Source organism: Pongo abelii, chromosome 3 (assembly GCF_028885655.2).
Source record: "Pongo abelii isolate AG06213 chromosome 3, NHGRI_mPonAbe1-v2.0_pri, whole genome shotgun sequence".
Lineage (NCBI taxonomy): Eukaryota > Metazoa > Chordata > Mammalia > Primates > Hominidae > Pongo > Pongo abelii.
The window spans coordinates 8870423-8887532 of NC_071988.2; the positions used below are offsets into that span (position 1 = coordinate 8870423).

General features: G+C 49.0%; 1 protein-coding gene across 2 annotated transcripts in view; it reads right to left on the bottom strand.

Moving 5' to 3' along the window:
* The window catches only part of SLC2A9 (solute carrier family 2 member 9), a 203032-nt gene that overhangs the window by 84461 nt on the left and 101461 nt on the right, over positions 1 to 17110 (bottom strand). For both annotated transcript variants that reach the window (XM_002814585.5, XM_024246464.3), the window contains exon 7: positions 7332 to 7516. In XM_002814585.5, coding sequence (XP_002814631.3) covers positions 7332 to 7516 — 185 coding nt within the window. The remainder of the gene's footprint in view (positions 1 to 7331; positions 7517 to 17110) is intronic.

Consider the following 17110-nt stretch of genomic DNA (forward strand, 5'->3'; position numbering starts at 1 on the left):
CTAAGCTATTGTGGTAATTTGCTACAGAAGCAATAGAAAACTAATATATACTGGATATAAATATAATTAATATATATTATACATTTATGCATTTCCTGTGTGTGTGTTTGTGTGTGTGTGTGTGTGTGAGAGAGAGAGAGAGAGATAGAAACAGATAGAGAGAGATAGAGAGAGAGACAGAGAGAGTTGTAAACACAGAGGCGGCCGCCACAGACAAATGGTGATGTATAGGATCTATTTTGAAGTACAGAAGACAGGGAAGACCTTGCTCATTTATTAAACACTGTGTTCCAGGAACTGTGCTGATGCCTTACCTACTGTTTCCAGGGACCTCCTTTCCCTTCTATTTCCTGTTTCCATTTGGGGAGCATCCACTACGGAACACACCTTCCTCTCAACTCAAAGGACAGGGAGGTAGGGAGTGCCCTCTTGCATCCCCTGGGCTCTTTTTGTACCTGCCTCCTGCAGGAAGCTGGAGACCTGTCTGCTGCCTCCACCCAAGGAGGGGCTTGCCCTGTAGAGGGGTCTGGGGTTGCTCCTTCTGCCTGTGGCTGGGTCTAGCATCTTAAAGCTAGAGGTGCTGAACTAACTGCCACTTATGAAGCCATGCTGTCTAATCCAGCTCCACTCAAAACAGAGAGCTAACATTTTCATCCCCATCTGGTTCTTGTGCCTCTCTCTGTCTCCCCCTCTCCAATCTGTTCTGAATTTCAGAGAAGAAGGGGGCTTATCTATTGTAAATCCCCAAACCTATCCCCTACATGACTTAACTGCATTCCCAGCACAGCCCAGTGAAGGAGCTATCACTGCTCCATTTAACAGATGTGAAGCTGAGGCTCAGCCAGGTAAGGGTGACCCAGCTGTGAGTGGCAGAGCTGAGATTGAGCCCTAGTCATCCCAAACATTTCTACTGTCCTCTGCTACCTCTGGGTGGGAAGGAATCTGCTTTCCTTCCAGAGATGCTAGGGGGAGGGTGCTAAGTCCTATGTAGCAGGGCAAGTGGAATCGCCCGAGAGGTGAGAGGAAACGGGGGCACCATGGACGAATCACTACCGGCAGCTGCCAAGCAAAGCAAGACCCTCTCCACCAAGGGCGGGCTGTGTGCTTCACGGCAATGCGTGGAAGCCCACTCTCTCTCAGCAGAGCTGCTTCATCCACAGCCCCAAGCAAATGTCAGCTCCCATTCTCATCAGACCTCGCTTCAGCTTGGCAATGGAGGCAGAGGAATGAGCTGACTCTCCCACATCTCTCACTGGGACCAGTTGCACCCCGACTACAGCTGCACACCTTACGCTTCACAAGACAGGACCTGTGGGTTGCTCACTGGCCTTGAAGGGCTAGCTGGGCTTGAAGCTCTGGCCCCTGGTGGTTGAATCCCCAAGGCAGGGCAATTGACCATCTAACGTCCCCTCTCTGTGAGCTCCTATTCTTTGGAGGGATGGGAGTCTGTGGGCTGGACAGAAGGGATTTGACCCCAGCAATTGCTATGGTGGTGAGAACGTGAATGCAGATCTCAACCACCCTGGCCTTGCTTTATATCCTTAGAGCACATGTGAGCATGAAACTGGACAGCGTATCTAGATGCCCAACAGCTGGTCCATGCTCAGTAAGAGGCTGCTTCCTTCTCTGACCTCCACTGTCTTTCTTTATAAAAATCCAGAAGGATACAAAGTAAGGACTCAAACTTTAAGAGTGGCCAGAAAATGCTTGCTTTTAAAAGCTTTTCTAAGAGTGTTGGATCACCCAGTCTTGCTTCTCATCTTACAGATAAAAATCTAACCTCACACTGACCTAGCCATTAGCCCAATGATACCACCTTTCTGGTCTGGTCTCCTTTGAACTCCGACATGAGTGATTGAGGCTCAGAGGGGTGAAGTGTCTCACCCAGGGCTACACAGCTGGGAAGTCAGAGGATGTGGGCTGGAACCATAGCCTCCCTGGTGGTCTCAGTGTGGGGGTCCTTCAATAAAATAATAGCTAAGATTATGGAGCACCACCTATGTGACTGATCCCATGCTGAACTTATTTATTTATTTGAGACAGAGTTTCGCTCTTGTTGCCCGGGCTGGAGTGCAATGGTGCGATCTCAGCTCACTGCAACCTCCGCCTCCCGGGTTCAAGCGATTCTCCTGCCTCAGCCTCCTGAGTATCTGGGATTACAGGCATGTGCCACCATGTCCAGCTAATTTTCTATTTTTAGTAGAGACTTGTTTCTCCATGTTGGTCAGGCTGATCTTGAACTCCCAACCTGCCCACCCCAGCCTCCCAAAGTGCTGGGATTACAGGTGTGAGCCACTGTGCCTGGCTGCTGAACTTTAAATGCATCCTTTCATCTATCTTCACCACCACTTTACAGCTGGGGAAACTGAGGCACGGGGCAGTCATGGCAACTTGTCCAAGGTCCCATAACTCAACAGTTCAATGTTGCAAGTTGCATGCAGGCAGATGACTCCAAGCCTGGCACTCTTGACCACAGTTCAGGGTGGCCACATGGAGGGTCTCTTCTCAGCTTTCTCCCTATTCATCAGGACGTAGTGAATTGCTGCAGTGAGATGGTCTCCACTTTTATGATTACAGAACATTTTGGATTCTTCCAATTTGATCTAGGAAGTGACTTCAGGAGAATCTTCTCAAAACCAAAGTTACTAATAACTGCTTCTGAAATTGTAATTTGAGATTTTGTACAAAACTTGATTTGGGCTCCAGAACTCCTGATGATGGTTCAACAAATCAGATGGACATTCATGTGGTTCCAGGCCAAAACAGGGGGAAAGTACCACAGTTTTCTATAAACATATCTAAGGTTTTCATGTCTCCTTCCCCGCATTCCTCCCAGCCATCTCCCTTCCCTCCCTTCTACTCAACTGTTTCGAGAAAGCATAAGAAATCTGGGACTCTCTTAGGCACTAAGGTGACAGCAGACAACACAGGTCCTCGTCTGCCCTAGAAGACCTCTTAGTCTAGCAAGGAAGGGAGGAGTACACAACGATTTCCCAAGTAAGTGGTTAGAGGAACACACCAGGAACCCTGTAATGCGTGGGCATCCCACCAGGTGCAAAGACCCAGGCAGCAGTCCACCGCCAGTGAGCACCCAGAACCAATGTCGCCAGGCCCATATGGCTCATTCACAGCTGGCACTCTGATCCTCTTTGCTCTTATTTTATATCTATTTCTAACACACTTGGGTGTCCTGTTTCCCAACCAAGACTGCATATCAGGAAGCAGCAGATTTTGAAACTGCATGGCATTGAGAGAGGAGAAAACAATGCTAGAAACAGTCGTGCTGATGACAGCAAGGTTGGGAGGAGATTCATGCAAGCTGAGCAGCTGCCACCTGTGAGATATTTTACATAATTCCACAGATTCCTCACAGCAGTTGTGCAAACTGAGTATTATCATCCCCATTTTTCAGGATGGGAGACAGAGGCCCAGGGAAGTGACTATGATTGGCTTCTGCGTTTAAGAAAGAAGGAACCCCGAGGAAGGAAGGGTCATCGCAAGTAGATACGAGAACCACCATGACCCTGGGCATTCTGGAAGATAAGGGAAGGTTCAAGGAAATGAAGGCTTCCCTACACTGGGCTTGACAATTGATATTGATCCAATTTTCAGCCCAAGAACTCCCTCTCTCCTGCCCTCGCCTCCTTTTCTCCCCGAGACACTCAGGTGCCCACCACGTGGCATGGGCTGCTCTGGTGCGGGAGACACAGGATTGATAAGATGCAGCCTCCATCTTCCAGGATGGAGACCCACTAATAGCTCTCTCTAGGTGAGGGGAGCACAGTGGAGGGGCAGGAACTGCTGTGGCCACCCCAGCAATGGGGACGGGGATGGGCCTAAGCCAGGAGCCTCTTTCACACTGGCAACAGACTGACACTCACACTGAAGCCTGGTTTTCATGCCGAGGACCAACTGCTCGAAAGGAAGGCAGCTGCCTAAAATAAGTCACTTTAAGCGACAGGTCTAATTTTAGAGAATGGAATTTGAAAGCTTATTGTGTGAAGCAGGGGGAAAAAAATCCAACACCAAAAAGGAATTTAGAAATAAATAATGTTGTTTATCCCAACTTTTGAATAATTTCTTTTTTCCTTTTTTTTTTTTTTTTTTGTGATGGAGTCTTGCTCTGTTGCCCAGGCTAGGGTGTAGTGGTGCGATCTTGGCTCACTGTAGCCTCCGCCTCCCAGGTTCCAGTGATTCTCCTGCCTCAGCCTCCAGAGTAGCTGGGACTACAGGTGCCTGCCACCACGCCTGGCTAATTTTTATATTTAGTAGAGATGGGATTTCACCATGTTGGCCAGGATGGTCTCGAACTCCTGACCTCAGGTGATCCGCCTGCCTCAGCCTCCCAAAGTGCTGGGATTACAGGCACAAGCCACTGCACCCAGCAAAATTTTGAGTGACTTCTAAAGTACATGAAAAACATTCATCAGCTCCTTAGCATAAATATACTGAGCCATCTGTGATGTTTGCTTGATACGGAGGTTCTCAGCCAGGGGCAATTTTGCTCCCATCGGATGTTTGGCAGTGTCTGGAGCCATTTTTGGTCGTCACAGCTGGTGGGTTAGATAGTGCTACTAGTACCTAATGGGAAGAGACCAGGGAGGCTGCTGAATACCCTAGGCACACAGCACAGCCCCTATGACAATGAATTTTCCAGCTCAAAATGTACATAGTTATGAGGCTGAGAAATGCAAGTTTGGTACAAAGTTCCTGGATGGGCTGTCCAGGGAGTGCACCCAACACCAGCAGGTGTGACTCTGTCTGTGCAGGCACCACCCCTGGGACCTTGGGCAAGCTCTGACCCTCTGTGAGCCACAAGTTCTTCATCTAGAAAATGAGGACAATACCACTTACCCTGTGGGGCTGTTTGGGGCTGGAATAAGATGACAAACACAGAGATGCCTGGCAGTATTTACGGATGTCTCCAGTGACAGGTCATGTCCCCCAGATAATGTCTGGGGAAATGAAGAAGACAAAGCAAGTCTTCCAAGGCAGCTGAAGTTTTGGATTCCAGGGGTGGTGCCTGCACAGACAAAGTCACACCTGCTGGTGCTGGTAGCTCTCTTTGTCCGGTGAATTTGGATGACAAGGCAGCAGGTACAGGGGAGAGCCGGACCACAGCGTGGCTGTGATGCTGGCATTTGCCACTAAACAGCATGGGTCTCTCTGTATGTAACACGGAAGAAGACTTGTCCCTGTGGCTGCCTAGGGATGGCCTGGGGACACAGCCTGAGTGACATGCATGGGGGTGCTCTGAGGGGGACCTTGGGCCAGATAGCTAGGGCTCAAATCCTTTTACTATTCCTCGCTGTTTGACCTTGGAAAAGTTTCTTTATGTCTTTGGGCCTAACAGTGCGGCCTAACTCACAGCGCAGCCATGGGGACAGCTCCTGGCCCACTCTGAGTGCTACATGCATGCGCACTTGATGAGGTTTGCAGCCCAGTGGGTGGAGGCCAAGCAAGGGGGAGCAGCTGGCCCGGGTTTCTCACTGCAGGTTTGTGTCCCACTGAGATGGGAAGCCAGGCCTCTGACTCTTGGTCCAGAGCTCTGCTCCAGGTCAGGTAAAGCACGCTCAGCTGGAAGTATTATTCCCAACTTAAAGATTGAAGATCATCAACATGGGAGGGCAGAACACTCTGAGGCTGGGGCCTCATGACTGCTGGCTTTGGGAGCAGCTGAGATTTTTTTTCATCACATGCTTAGGCAGCGCGGCTTGCAGGTACACCATAGAGGAATTTATGAAGTTATATGGGGGATGCAAATGGGAAAATGATGTCCCTGTGGAGAAGTGAATTCTGTTTAGAACTGATGGTTCTCAATGTAAATGCCTCATTCACTACAGGTTCCATATTCGGTCTTTTTTTTTTTTTTTTCTTTTATTATTATTATTATTATTATACTTTAGGTTTTATGGTACATGTGCGCAATGTGCAGGTGAGTTACATATGTATACATGTGCCATGCTGGTGCGCTGCACCCACCAACTCGTCATCTAGCATTAGGTATATCTCCCAATGCTATCCCTCCCCCCTCCCATATTCGGTCTTTAAGGCTTCAGGTGTTAGCTTTAAGAAACAATTCACTCCCCCTCTCTACTCTCCAAGAACAAGGAGCGCCTCCTTGAGACTGTCTGGCACAACCTCAGTCTCGTCAACAGGAAGAGACAGCAGGACTCTCCCAGGATCACTCGGTTAATGTAGGTACAGCCACTGACCCAGGCACCTGCTCAATCTCCTGACTTTAACCAGACCAAGGAGAAAGGTAAAAGCAAGAAGCAAGGTGATCTCATTTCATCCCAGTGTTTCCGAAAATAGAACCAACAGTTGTTTAAAGGAGGTGGAACAACACTGTGGTTGTAGATTTCTATGCTGCTGTTTTTCCTTCTCTGGACAGGAGTGACTCCCCTTCACTTCACCTTCCCTAGACACCCCCAAACGCCCTCCCGGCCCACCTTTGGAGGTGCTGGGCTCATGCTTATTTAGTATAAATGCAAGCTCTCTTACCTGGGGCCCTTCGGAAGGGTGCTGGCGGCTGCCCCTTCTCCCTCCCTCTGGGTTCAGCCAGTCTCCTCCCAAGTGACATGAGTGACCTCAGAGGCAGTTTGGATGCTTTATGCAAGAATCTCCTCTACACTCCCCTGCCAAGTGGTCGGCCAGCCTGTTTGCACACCTCCATAGATGGGGAGCTCACCACCCCTAGAGGCAACTCATTCTATTTGTCAGAAGCAACAATAACAATAAAGATCCAGACTCTGCCCTCCCTAAGTCTCCAACCAGGAATTCCACCTTCGAGTGCCCTCAAGGGAGAGGAGACTGCTGTGAACATCCATGCATCTGGGGAACCTCATGGAGAGACCTCCTCAGACTTCCCTGCCCGCAGCAGCTCAAGCCCCAGAACATTTCTTACTTAAAGCCTTGAGGTTTTTTTCAAGCCAAAGTTGTGAGTTGAAGACAGCCCAGCCAAGAGTACTTTTATTAAAATCATCTCAATGTCTCTCACCTCTGACTTCCTAATATCCATTTTTTAAAGAAATATGACTTTTAGACATGTCTAGGAATAATTAGTGATAGCATTTATTATAGGATATCTCTGTGGCTAGCGGCTGAACTGAACACTTTGCATGGATTGTGTCTTTCCATATTACGCGATCCCATTTTACAGAAGAGGAAACTGAGGATCAGTCAAGTTACATGGTTGCCTAACAGCATAGAGTTTGTGGCAATGACAGAACTGAGATTTGAACCTGGGCGTCCGGGGCCCAAGCCCTGAACCTCCCCACCCTCTGATCCCTCCGGTCATGCGAGGATGCCCACCGGGCCCCAGGACTCACTGCGTTGAGGCCACAGAGCTGGTAGCAGGCCATGGTGACAATCACGGTGACCACCTGCCAGCGGACGTAGGGAGCTCTCAGCAGCTCCAGCACGGACACCAGGCGGATGCTCCTCTGCACACGGCTCTCAGCCACCTCCTCTACCTCTCGGGAAACGTCTGCTTTACCCAAGAACGTCTGGAAGGCTGCAAACAGAGGCACACATGGACTTTCAGCAGGGATTAGAGTGTCCAGCATGTCTAATGCTGGGCCCTGCAGGGACGGGTCCCACCTCCTAGCCACATACCTTAGCTGGGGGCAGAACTTGGCAGGGGCCTTTGAAACTATAGAGTCCAAAGCCCTTGTTTAAAAATGGGAAAACAGAGGCCCAGAGAGATGCCATGATTTGCCCAACATCACCCAGCTGGCTGGGAGAAAAGCTGAGAACGTGGGTCTCTTGACTGTCCCCAATGCAAGGCAGAGCACACCCAGAGTTCAAACCCATCTATACCATTGGGCAGTTGTGCCCCTGTTTATCTTTGTTATCATTCCTGCCTCCAACAGCTGTTGTAATAATTGCATGATACCATATACATTCAACCATGGCTCGGAGCTTCCCACACTGGAGCTCGTTTGCTGAATATTCACTAAGCGCCTCCTGTTTGCCTGTCTCATGAGTTCATCCTCATTGCAGGTGTCCTGAGAGCAGTAGGATGTCACTTGGCCAGGATGCCCTGCAGTGCATGCTATCGTGAAAAGAAGGATTGAGCTTAACGACTTAATGCAAGGCCCTTTCCATGTGACCCTCTAAAATACAAGAAAACTTGGGTGGAAATAGTCCCAAAGAGTGAATCTTCCCAGGATTCAAACCCACCCTCGTGATTTATGCCTTTTCCATGTTGAACACTGCAAACTTCCAGCCTCAGAGAACCCATCAGTTTTTTTTAAATGAAGACCTTAATTGTGCAAACCTCTATGAATGTATGCTTGAAGGCGGGCTGACTGATTAGACCCCTGAAAGCACAATAATCAGATCATGGGGTGCACTTTTGGACACAGATTTCAATACTCAGTGCTCTGATCCTTCTTCCTCCCGCAGGGAAAGGTGGCTATTGTGATGGCTCCTGTGGACAGTCCATTCTAGACACAGCAGGCAGCATCCCTAAAACATGGCTATGCCCCTCAGGGTGTGTGAAAATGCTCTTCTTAAGCAAATGCCATTAAACCTGCTCCAGATTCTCCAAGAAGCAAGAACCCTTCTGAAGGCTTTGGAGTGTTATTTCCAGCAGGGTACTGAAAACTGCTTCAGAACATCTTTTTTTATGAACTATAATTTAATGCTCTCCCCAGCGTTTATTAAGGGTAAATGAGAAAAGCAGCTGAATGAGCAATGTTTCTGTTTCATGCATTAAGTGTAATATTTCTACTATTTCCTCAAAGTTCAAAATGCAACATCTATGTGATAAAATAACTCTAGACTTTTGGGGTAGAAAACTATTTCTTTCCTTCATGACATACATATTTTCTATTATAAAATAAGGATAACTTCACAACCTATGTTTTTTTTTCTCTTTTCACCATGGCTGCCAGGAAGCTCTCAGACAAATGCAATGTTTAGCCCTTAACAGAATTTCCTGAAACAAAAAATCTCTCTTCTTTCTCTTAAAATTTCCTATCTTCCAGCTCCATCCATGTCCCTGCAAAGGACATGATGTCATTCCTTTTTATGGATTCATAGTATTCCATGGTGTATATGTGCCACATTTTCTTTATCCAGTTTCTTTATCCAGTCTACCATTGATGGGCATTTGGGTTGATTCCATGTCTTTGCTATTGTGAATAGTGCTCAGCAAACTAACGCAGGAACAGAAAACCGAACACCACATGTTCTCACTTATAAGTGGCAGCTGAACAATGAGACCACATGGTCACAGGGAGAGGAACACACACCAGAGCCTGTTGGGGGGTGAGGTGGGGGGAGGGAGAGCATTAGAAAAAATAGCTAATGTATGCAGGGCTTAATACCTAGGTGATGGGTTGATAGGTGCAGCAAACCACCATGGCGCATGTTGACCTGTGTAACAAACCTGCCCATCCTGCACATGTATCCTGGAACTTAAAAATTAAAATTAAAAACAAAATTCTGATCTTTTCTTAAAGCTTCAATTTAATCTTCCTATTGTATATATGTTCATAAAGTGGGTGATACTGTTTCAGAGTGACCCCCAGCCTATGAATGAGCAAGGAGGCAGTCCAAGGGCCCAGCCATTTCTGCCCAGTGGGGGACCTCCTGCAATGCACGAGTTTCTCCAGAGCTCTCCCCTGGACTTGCTGAGACTTTGCCAGGGGCACTGTGGCCTGATAGCTCCTCCTGCCCAGTTCTTCTCCCACCCTTGTCACTTCCCATGTGTTATTCTCCATTGAAACTTCTGCACTCCTAACTCGTTCTCAGACCTGCTTCCAGGAGAACCCAAACCTGCACCAAGGACTTACCTGCTGGGGCCTCCCACACCCTTCAGCTCCTGCCTTTTCAGTGCCCTGCAGGACCCTTGCCCAAGCGGGCCAGCCTTCTATCTCCCTAACTGCCAGGTAAGCCCGCCCCCCATCCCTCCATGACTCCCCCACTATTTTCAATCACTCCTAACAACGGCCTGTTGGGATTTGGGCTTGGAGTCCTCCTTATTCCACATGCACCCTTTCTGGCTGAGGGCTCACAGATATTCTTTTGAAAATAGCAAACGTAGAAGACTGAGCTGGAGTCCTGAGCGGGCACCAAGGAGGGGGCATTTCAGGCTGCCAGAGAAGGCATGGGTACTCCGGGCAGGAAACAGAAGGCTGGAAAGTTGCCTCCTATTCCCGGCACTAGGGAAAAGCAAGAGACATTCTGTAAGGTACATGGATGTGCTTTGGTCAAGGAATAGGTCACATCCAGGCCAGAATGACTCAGTGAGTTTAGGTGCGCAGGTGCATACTCCACTTGTTATATAATCTGTTTGTGTAAGTTCATACTTGGCTTGGAGCCACTATTGTTTGGGAAGGTATAACTGCCCTGCTGACACTGTACAAGGGCTCTTCGGCGTGGCTCCACATGACTCTTGTGCAGCTGCTGGCACCCAGAGAAAGAGACAGAGAGATAACCAGAGCCATCCATCTTGCAGATGGACAGAGGGGAGCCAGGGCAGGGTTCGGCACAGCACGGCATGGCACGGCTCACGCTCGTGCTCAGAGAGAGAAAGAGTTAAGCTGCCCACCCTGAAGGCAAGGGAGAGCTCGCTGTGCAGCTGAGCGTGGGAGCAGCCGGCTCAAGCAGCTGAGACAGAATGGACAGTGTATGAGAGCCGCTGATGAGAGAGCTGCTGAGTAAAACCATACTCACCTGCTTACGCCCCCCCGAGTGTTTTCTCAGCTACCTGTCCATCCATCCACCCTCCTTGGGCCTCAGTTGGGGCTGGAACCTGACATATTCATCTGCACATCTGGCTCTTTCCTCAATCTGGAATGTTCTTTTGACCTTTCTGCACCTGGCTACTTGCCTCGTTCTTTGAGCCTTATCTCAGACACCTCCAGGAAGCCTTCTCTGATGCTTTCCTGGCTGGACGACAAGGGAGGAGCAAGCCGAGGAGGGCCTTGAGTGTTTGCACAGGGATGAAGTTCCTGCCCACAGGTCACAGGGGGTGGCAAGACCAATAGTTCTGAGAGCCCCAAAGGTGCCAGGCATGGGGCTTGGGAGCTGGGCATATGGTGATTAAAAAAAAAAACAACCCAGATTGTCCCACCCTTTGGTCCAGCCTCATTATCTTATGACCAACAAGGAACAAAGACAGAACCTGGTGCTTCAATTTGTGTCCCTGTAGCTGGCACTGCATGCCACCCATGTCTCTCCTGCACATGGACAGCTTCCTACGACCAGCACCTGTGCCTCTCTGCCTGCGGCTTTCCCTGGGCACAGGTGTGTGCTCAGCCTCAGCAGTTAACACCCCCAGGAGCAGCCCTTGGTTAAGACAAAGCTGATGTTAACAGAGGTATACCTAGCTTCCTCGCAGACACCTGAGTGAGTTCTACGCTGTCCCCCAGAGGTGACTGGGTGGGTGGGGTCCCAGTTGCCCACAGCTGACACCTGCTTATTATTGAACCTCAATGCCTCCTCCACTTCCCTGTCCCATTTCCCAGCTGGGGAAGTGATGCTTCCTCAATTGCACCTTCTGCTTCCCTGTCCCATTTCCCAGCTGGGGAAGTGGTGCTTCCTCAATTGCATCCTCTGTTTCCCTGTCCCATTTCCCAGCTGGGCAAGTGGTGCTTCCTCGAGTCACCTCTCAAATAAACTTCCCATCTTCAAAACCTTGACTCAGGCTTTGGGGGCACCTGACAACAATCACAAAGTCACCTAAAGTAGATGCCTGTGGTCACATAACCCAGACACTGCCTTCCGTGTCTGATTTGTCTGATCTAGTGACTAAGCCCCTTCAGTGTCTAGAGTCCATGTGCTCCTCTCTGCCTGAGCCCAGGCCTGCCTTAGTTCAGGCCTCAGCCTCTCTCCACTGGGCTCATTATCCCCATGCTAATCCCCAGGATAATGACTCCCACGGTCCCTGTGGCATCTGGAGGCTCCCCCCATCTCTCTTGGCTGCTGCTCTGGAAAAGGCACTCGTCCTCCATCCCACATACCGCCATGGCCTTGCCTCTGTGCCCTGCTCGTGCTGTTCCTTGTGTCCAGAACACCCTGCCACTTTGTTGCCTGCCTAGGACATCCTTTTCCAAGGATCCCCTCAGCAGTTACATCTTTTGGAGACCTTCCCTGCCCCCATGATGGCTAATCACTGTTACTCTCTCATCTGGGTCGCTCTTGCACCTGTGTCTGTCCCTCTTGGGCACTTTCACTCTTGTCTGGGGCATTCTGTCTGCACACCTGCTGTGCCCACCTCTGGGAGTGCCCCCTGACCAGGGGCCATTTAAGGGATGCTGTGTCACCGTGGAAAGGGGTGGGCCTTGGAGTCGGAGCAACCCGGGCTTCACACCCAGCCCTGTCTCTGCTAGAAGACCCCAGACTAGTTACCTATTCTGCCTGCCCCATGCTTGTTCTTCCACGAAACAGAAATGATAAAACCTACCTATGAGGTTGTTTTGGGGAATAAAATCAATGTGTGTTAAGTGTTGGCACATAATTTGTGTTCACTAAACAATTATTATTATTTTATTTCCTCTCTGTTGAGCCTTGCATAGAATGGACATCCAACCCATGTGTTTTGAATGAAATAGTAAAAATCAAGACTCAGGTGACAGGGAAGGAGAAGGAGCATGTTATAAACATGGAAGCGGGGGTGGGCTGAGCAAACAGGAACAGAGGAAAATTATGCTAGATGTCAACCAAACTGAATCACCAGGAGGGCCAGTATCTGTTCAGTGTTCTCCCTACTGTTCTGGGCATGGTGTGATTTTCCAATGGCAGGCTCCCCATGGTCCTTAGACACCTTCAGAGTACAGCAGAGTGACAGACACTGATTGCTCACTGCAACCTCCACCTCCCAGATTCAAGTGATTCTTCTGCCTCAGCTTCCCAAGTAGCTGAGATTACAGGCATCCGCCACCACACCTGACTAATTTTTTGTATTTAGTAGAGACGGGGTTTCACCATGTTGGCCAGGCTGGTCTTGAACTCCTGCCCACACACGACTGCAAGGAGATGAGACGGAGTCAGCTAGTCTCCCTCGGGGTCCTCAGAGAGCCACGCTGTTAGCACAGGTGCCATCCTGGCCTGGAGACCCCTCCAGGTGTCTGTACACCTGCTGAGCCCACACCTGGGAGTGCCCCCTGAACAAGAGCCACTTAAGGGACGTTGTGGTACAGTGGGAGAGGGCAGGTCTTGGAGCTGGAGAAACCTGGGCTTCACATTGTCTCAGGGCCAATGGGTGCTCACTAATGCAAACACACATTGTCTCAGGACCAGTGGGTGTTCACCAGTGCAAACACACATAGTCTTGGGCCAATCGGTGCTCACCAATGCAAACACACATTGTCTTGGGCCAATCGGTGCTCACCAATGCAAACACACATTGTCTTGGGCCAATCGGTGCTCACCAATGCAAACACACATTGCTTCGGGGCCAATGGGTGCTCACCAATGCAAACAAATCCTGGCTGCACCAGTTTCCATCTAGTATGACACCAGGTGAATTACTTACTGTTTCCATGCCTGAGTTTCCTTGTCTGTAAAATAAACATAATAGCATTGGTGGTGTAACCAGTGTTCAATGGTGGCACACACAAAGTCCTCAGAACGGTACCTGGCTCTTGATGAGCAAGGAGCATTATGAATATATGTGCTATCACTGTGGGGTACTTGCTATATTCTCCCTCTCCCTTTCACCTTTAGCCTGGCAGTGGGTACAAAATGCTGGAAACTTCTGCTGTGGGTTAAATTGTGTCTTCATAAACATATGCTGAAGTCCTAACCCCTGGTAGCTGTGAATGTGAACTTACTTGGAAATAAGACCTTTGCCAATATAATTAAGATATAAGTTAAGAGGAAGTCATACTGTAGGAGGATGGACTCTGGATCCAATATGACCCTTGTCCTTACAAGAGGAGAAGACACACAGAGAGATACACACAGGGAAGGCAAGCGTGTGATCACGGAGGAGAGGCTGGAGTGATGCAGCTGCAAGCCAGGGAGCACCAAGGACTGCTGGTCACCATCGGAAGCCAGGAGAGGGAGCATGGCCCCGCTGGCATGTTGACCTTGGACTTCTGGCCTCCAGAACTGTGAGGGAATCCATTTCTGTTGTTCGATTTTTTTTATTTTTTTATTTTATTTTTTTTTACAGAGTTCCGTTCTTGTTGCCCAGACTGCAGTGCAGTGGTGCAATCTCCGCTCACTGCAACCTCCACCTCCCAGATTCAAGTGATTCTTCTGTCTCAGCTTCCCAAGTAGCTGAGATTACAGGCATCCGCCACCACGCCTGACTAATTTTTTGTATTTAGTAGACACGGAGTTTCACCATGTTGGCCAGGCTGGTCTCGAACTCCTGACCTCAGGTGATCCACTCGCCTTGGCCTCCCAAAATGCTGGGATTACAGGCGTGAGCCACTGCGTCCGGCCCCATTTCTATTGTTCTAAGCCACTAACTCATGGCACTTTGTTATGGCAGCAGCCACACTTTATCACCTCTTTTATCACCTCCTGCTAGAGCAAAGTGCAGAACAACCCAGAGGCCTCTTCCCTCTTGTGATTAGGGGCCCGGGATGAGACAGGCAAAGGGACTTTGTGTGGAGCACAGGGCAATAGCCTCGTATAAGTTGCATGCCCAGAGTGGCACTGAGCTTGTTCTCTCTTACACAGTGCAGGCCTCATGCTTCTAAAAATAGGAGATTTCATCAAAGCATTTATTTTTCAACGACTAATGGAATTTAAGAGGAGGAAGTCATTGGGTTTTTTACTTAGGTTCAGTGTCTTTTTATTACCAACAGCAGTCAGATCCAAAGTAGGGTATGTAAGAAGGGTTGTAGGAGGAGATATTGGAGCTCCTATTTATAGCTTTATAACGTTTTATTGTGGACTGAACCTGGAGCCTTCACACGGCCTATGTGACTGGGGATCAGGGCTCCACTGTGTGGAGAAGCTGACGGGGTGCCTCTGATCTGTCTTTTGATATATTGCTGTTTACTTGTGCAATTTACCAGTTAGCAGATTTGGGAATGGTAGTATTTGGTTTCAATTGAATTAACCCCAATGAATGTACAGCTGGCTTGTAAAGAATCCCCAAAAGCTGAGCATAGCAGTACATGCCTGTATGTAGTTCCAGCTAATCTTTTTGGGAGGCTGAGGTGGAAGACCTTTGAGCCCAGGAGTTCGAGGCCAGCCTCAGCAACATAGCGATACCTCATCTCAAGAAAAAAAAAAACCCAAAAGAAACCACAAATTAAAGGTAAAACTAACAAGTCCCACACAAAGAAAGACAGGACAAATCAATAGTGGAAACTGCTATCTCCATTCCAGGTGCAAGCCTGCTGCTAGCCTCAATGACCATTCACAGTACGCTGCCTCCCAGAGATTTTCAAATTCAAGATGTAGTCAGTCTGTTGCTTCAGGATAAAGATGACATTTTAACAGGAGTCAGAAAGTAGCAATCTTTTATAAGAAATTGTTCCATAAAAAGAGATGTGTCTGCCATGTGGTTTGGTAGACAAAGTTATATACACAGATCACCAATAAAAACTCTTGGATCTCAGCTGGGAGTGGTGACTTTCGCCTGTAATCCCAGCACTTTGGGAGGCCGAGGCAGGCAGATCACCCGAGGTCAGGAGTTCGAGACCAGCCTGGCCAACATGGTGAAACCCCATCTCTACTAAAAATACAAAAAAATTAGCTGGGCATGGTGGCAGGTGCCTGTAGTCCCAGCTACTCGGGAGGCTGAGGCAGGAGAATAGCTTGAACCCGGGAGGTGGAGGTTGCAGTGAGCCGAAAGTGCATCACTGCACTCCAGCCTGGGTGACAGAGCAAGACTCCATCTCAAAAACAAACAAACAAACAAACAAAAAACTCTCGTATCTGCACATTCAAAAAGAAAAACTTGCAAGCAGTTTAAAAAAATTTCTGTTTAAAAATATTCCAAATGAAAAGTTTCAGTAGGTTTTGCTAAATGATTATTGTTAAAATATAAAAAGGCAACATCTTCTTACTACTCAGCAAGGACAGTGATTGATACTAAGGAAGATGGAAATTCACTGGCCTGCATTTTCAACTCCCAAACCATTTCATTCCTGATGGACGGGATTACAGGTTGAAGCCGCTTCATCAAGTTCAGCCAGCCTTGTCACCTGCTTCTGTTTGGAGCTACATTGTTTCATAAGGTTCATTTTGGAGCTATCCACATTGCAATTAACATTGGCCACCACTTGCTAAGGGTTCCCTTGTGTTTTATGTGCCCTTATTCATTTAATTCTCATATAACTATCTCCTGAAGTAGACACAGTCAGTATTCCCACTTTGCAGGTGAGAAGATGGGAGAAGCTTGCACGTGGGCGGGGACACTGGATGCCCTCGCAGCAGAGCCTGAGACACATCCTGGGTATGGGAAGTTTACAGGCTGGAGAGCAAGGCAGCCCAAGGTGCATCTCGGGGAGACTTCTATGGGCAAAGGGCATCAGTTCTGCGGGGCTTCCGAGCAGCACATGGAATACCTCCAGAACTGTCTCACAGGGGAGGCTGGGGCATTTATCTGCCAGCTCCTGCCCCCAGGGGTATTAACTCCCCGAATGTCTACACTGCGCTGCAGATGGCTGAGCAGCTTCCTGGCCATGGAGAGGGCCTGAGCATTTGGAGAGGCATGTGCTGTGCTTAAGGTGGGCAAACACTGGCCCATACCTGAGCCCACATGGACTGCCTGCTGCAGCAAGGCTGATATTAGAGTGGGCAGAGGGAGGGTGTGAGGGGGATACTAGAAGGGGCTAGTGCTGTCATTCAGCAGGGGAGTGGAGGAGCTAGAATTAGAACCCACACTGGGGCTCCAGAAGTATCATTTTCCCAATGTCCAGCAATGCTTCCTGGAAGCTCGGCCAGCTGGGGCTGCTATAACATCATACTACAGATGGGTGGTTTAGAAAACAGGCTTCACAGTCCTGGAGGCCAGAAGTTCGAGACCAGGGTGTCCACAGAGTCAACTCCCTGGTGAAAGCTTCTTCCTGGCTGCAGACACTGCCTTCTCACTTCTCAGGAGGCACCACACTTACCATCTCATCCAGCCCTCCTCACTTCCAAAGACTCCCCTCCAAAGACCATCATTCTGGGGAGCTGGGGCTTCCAG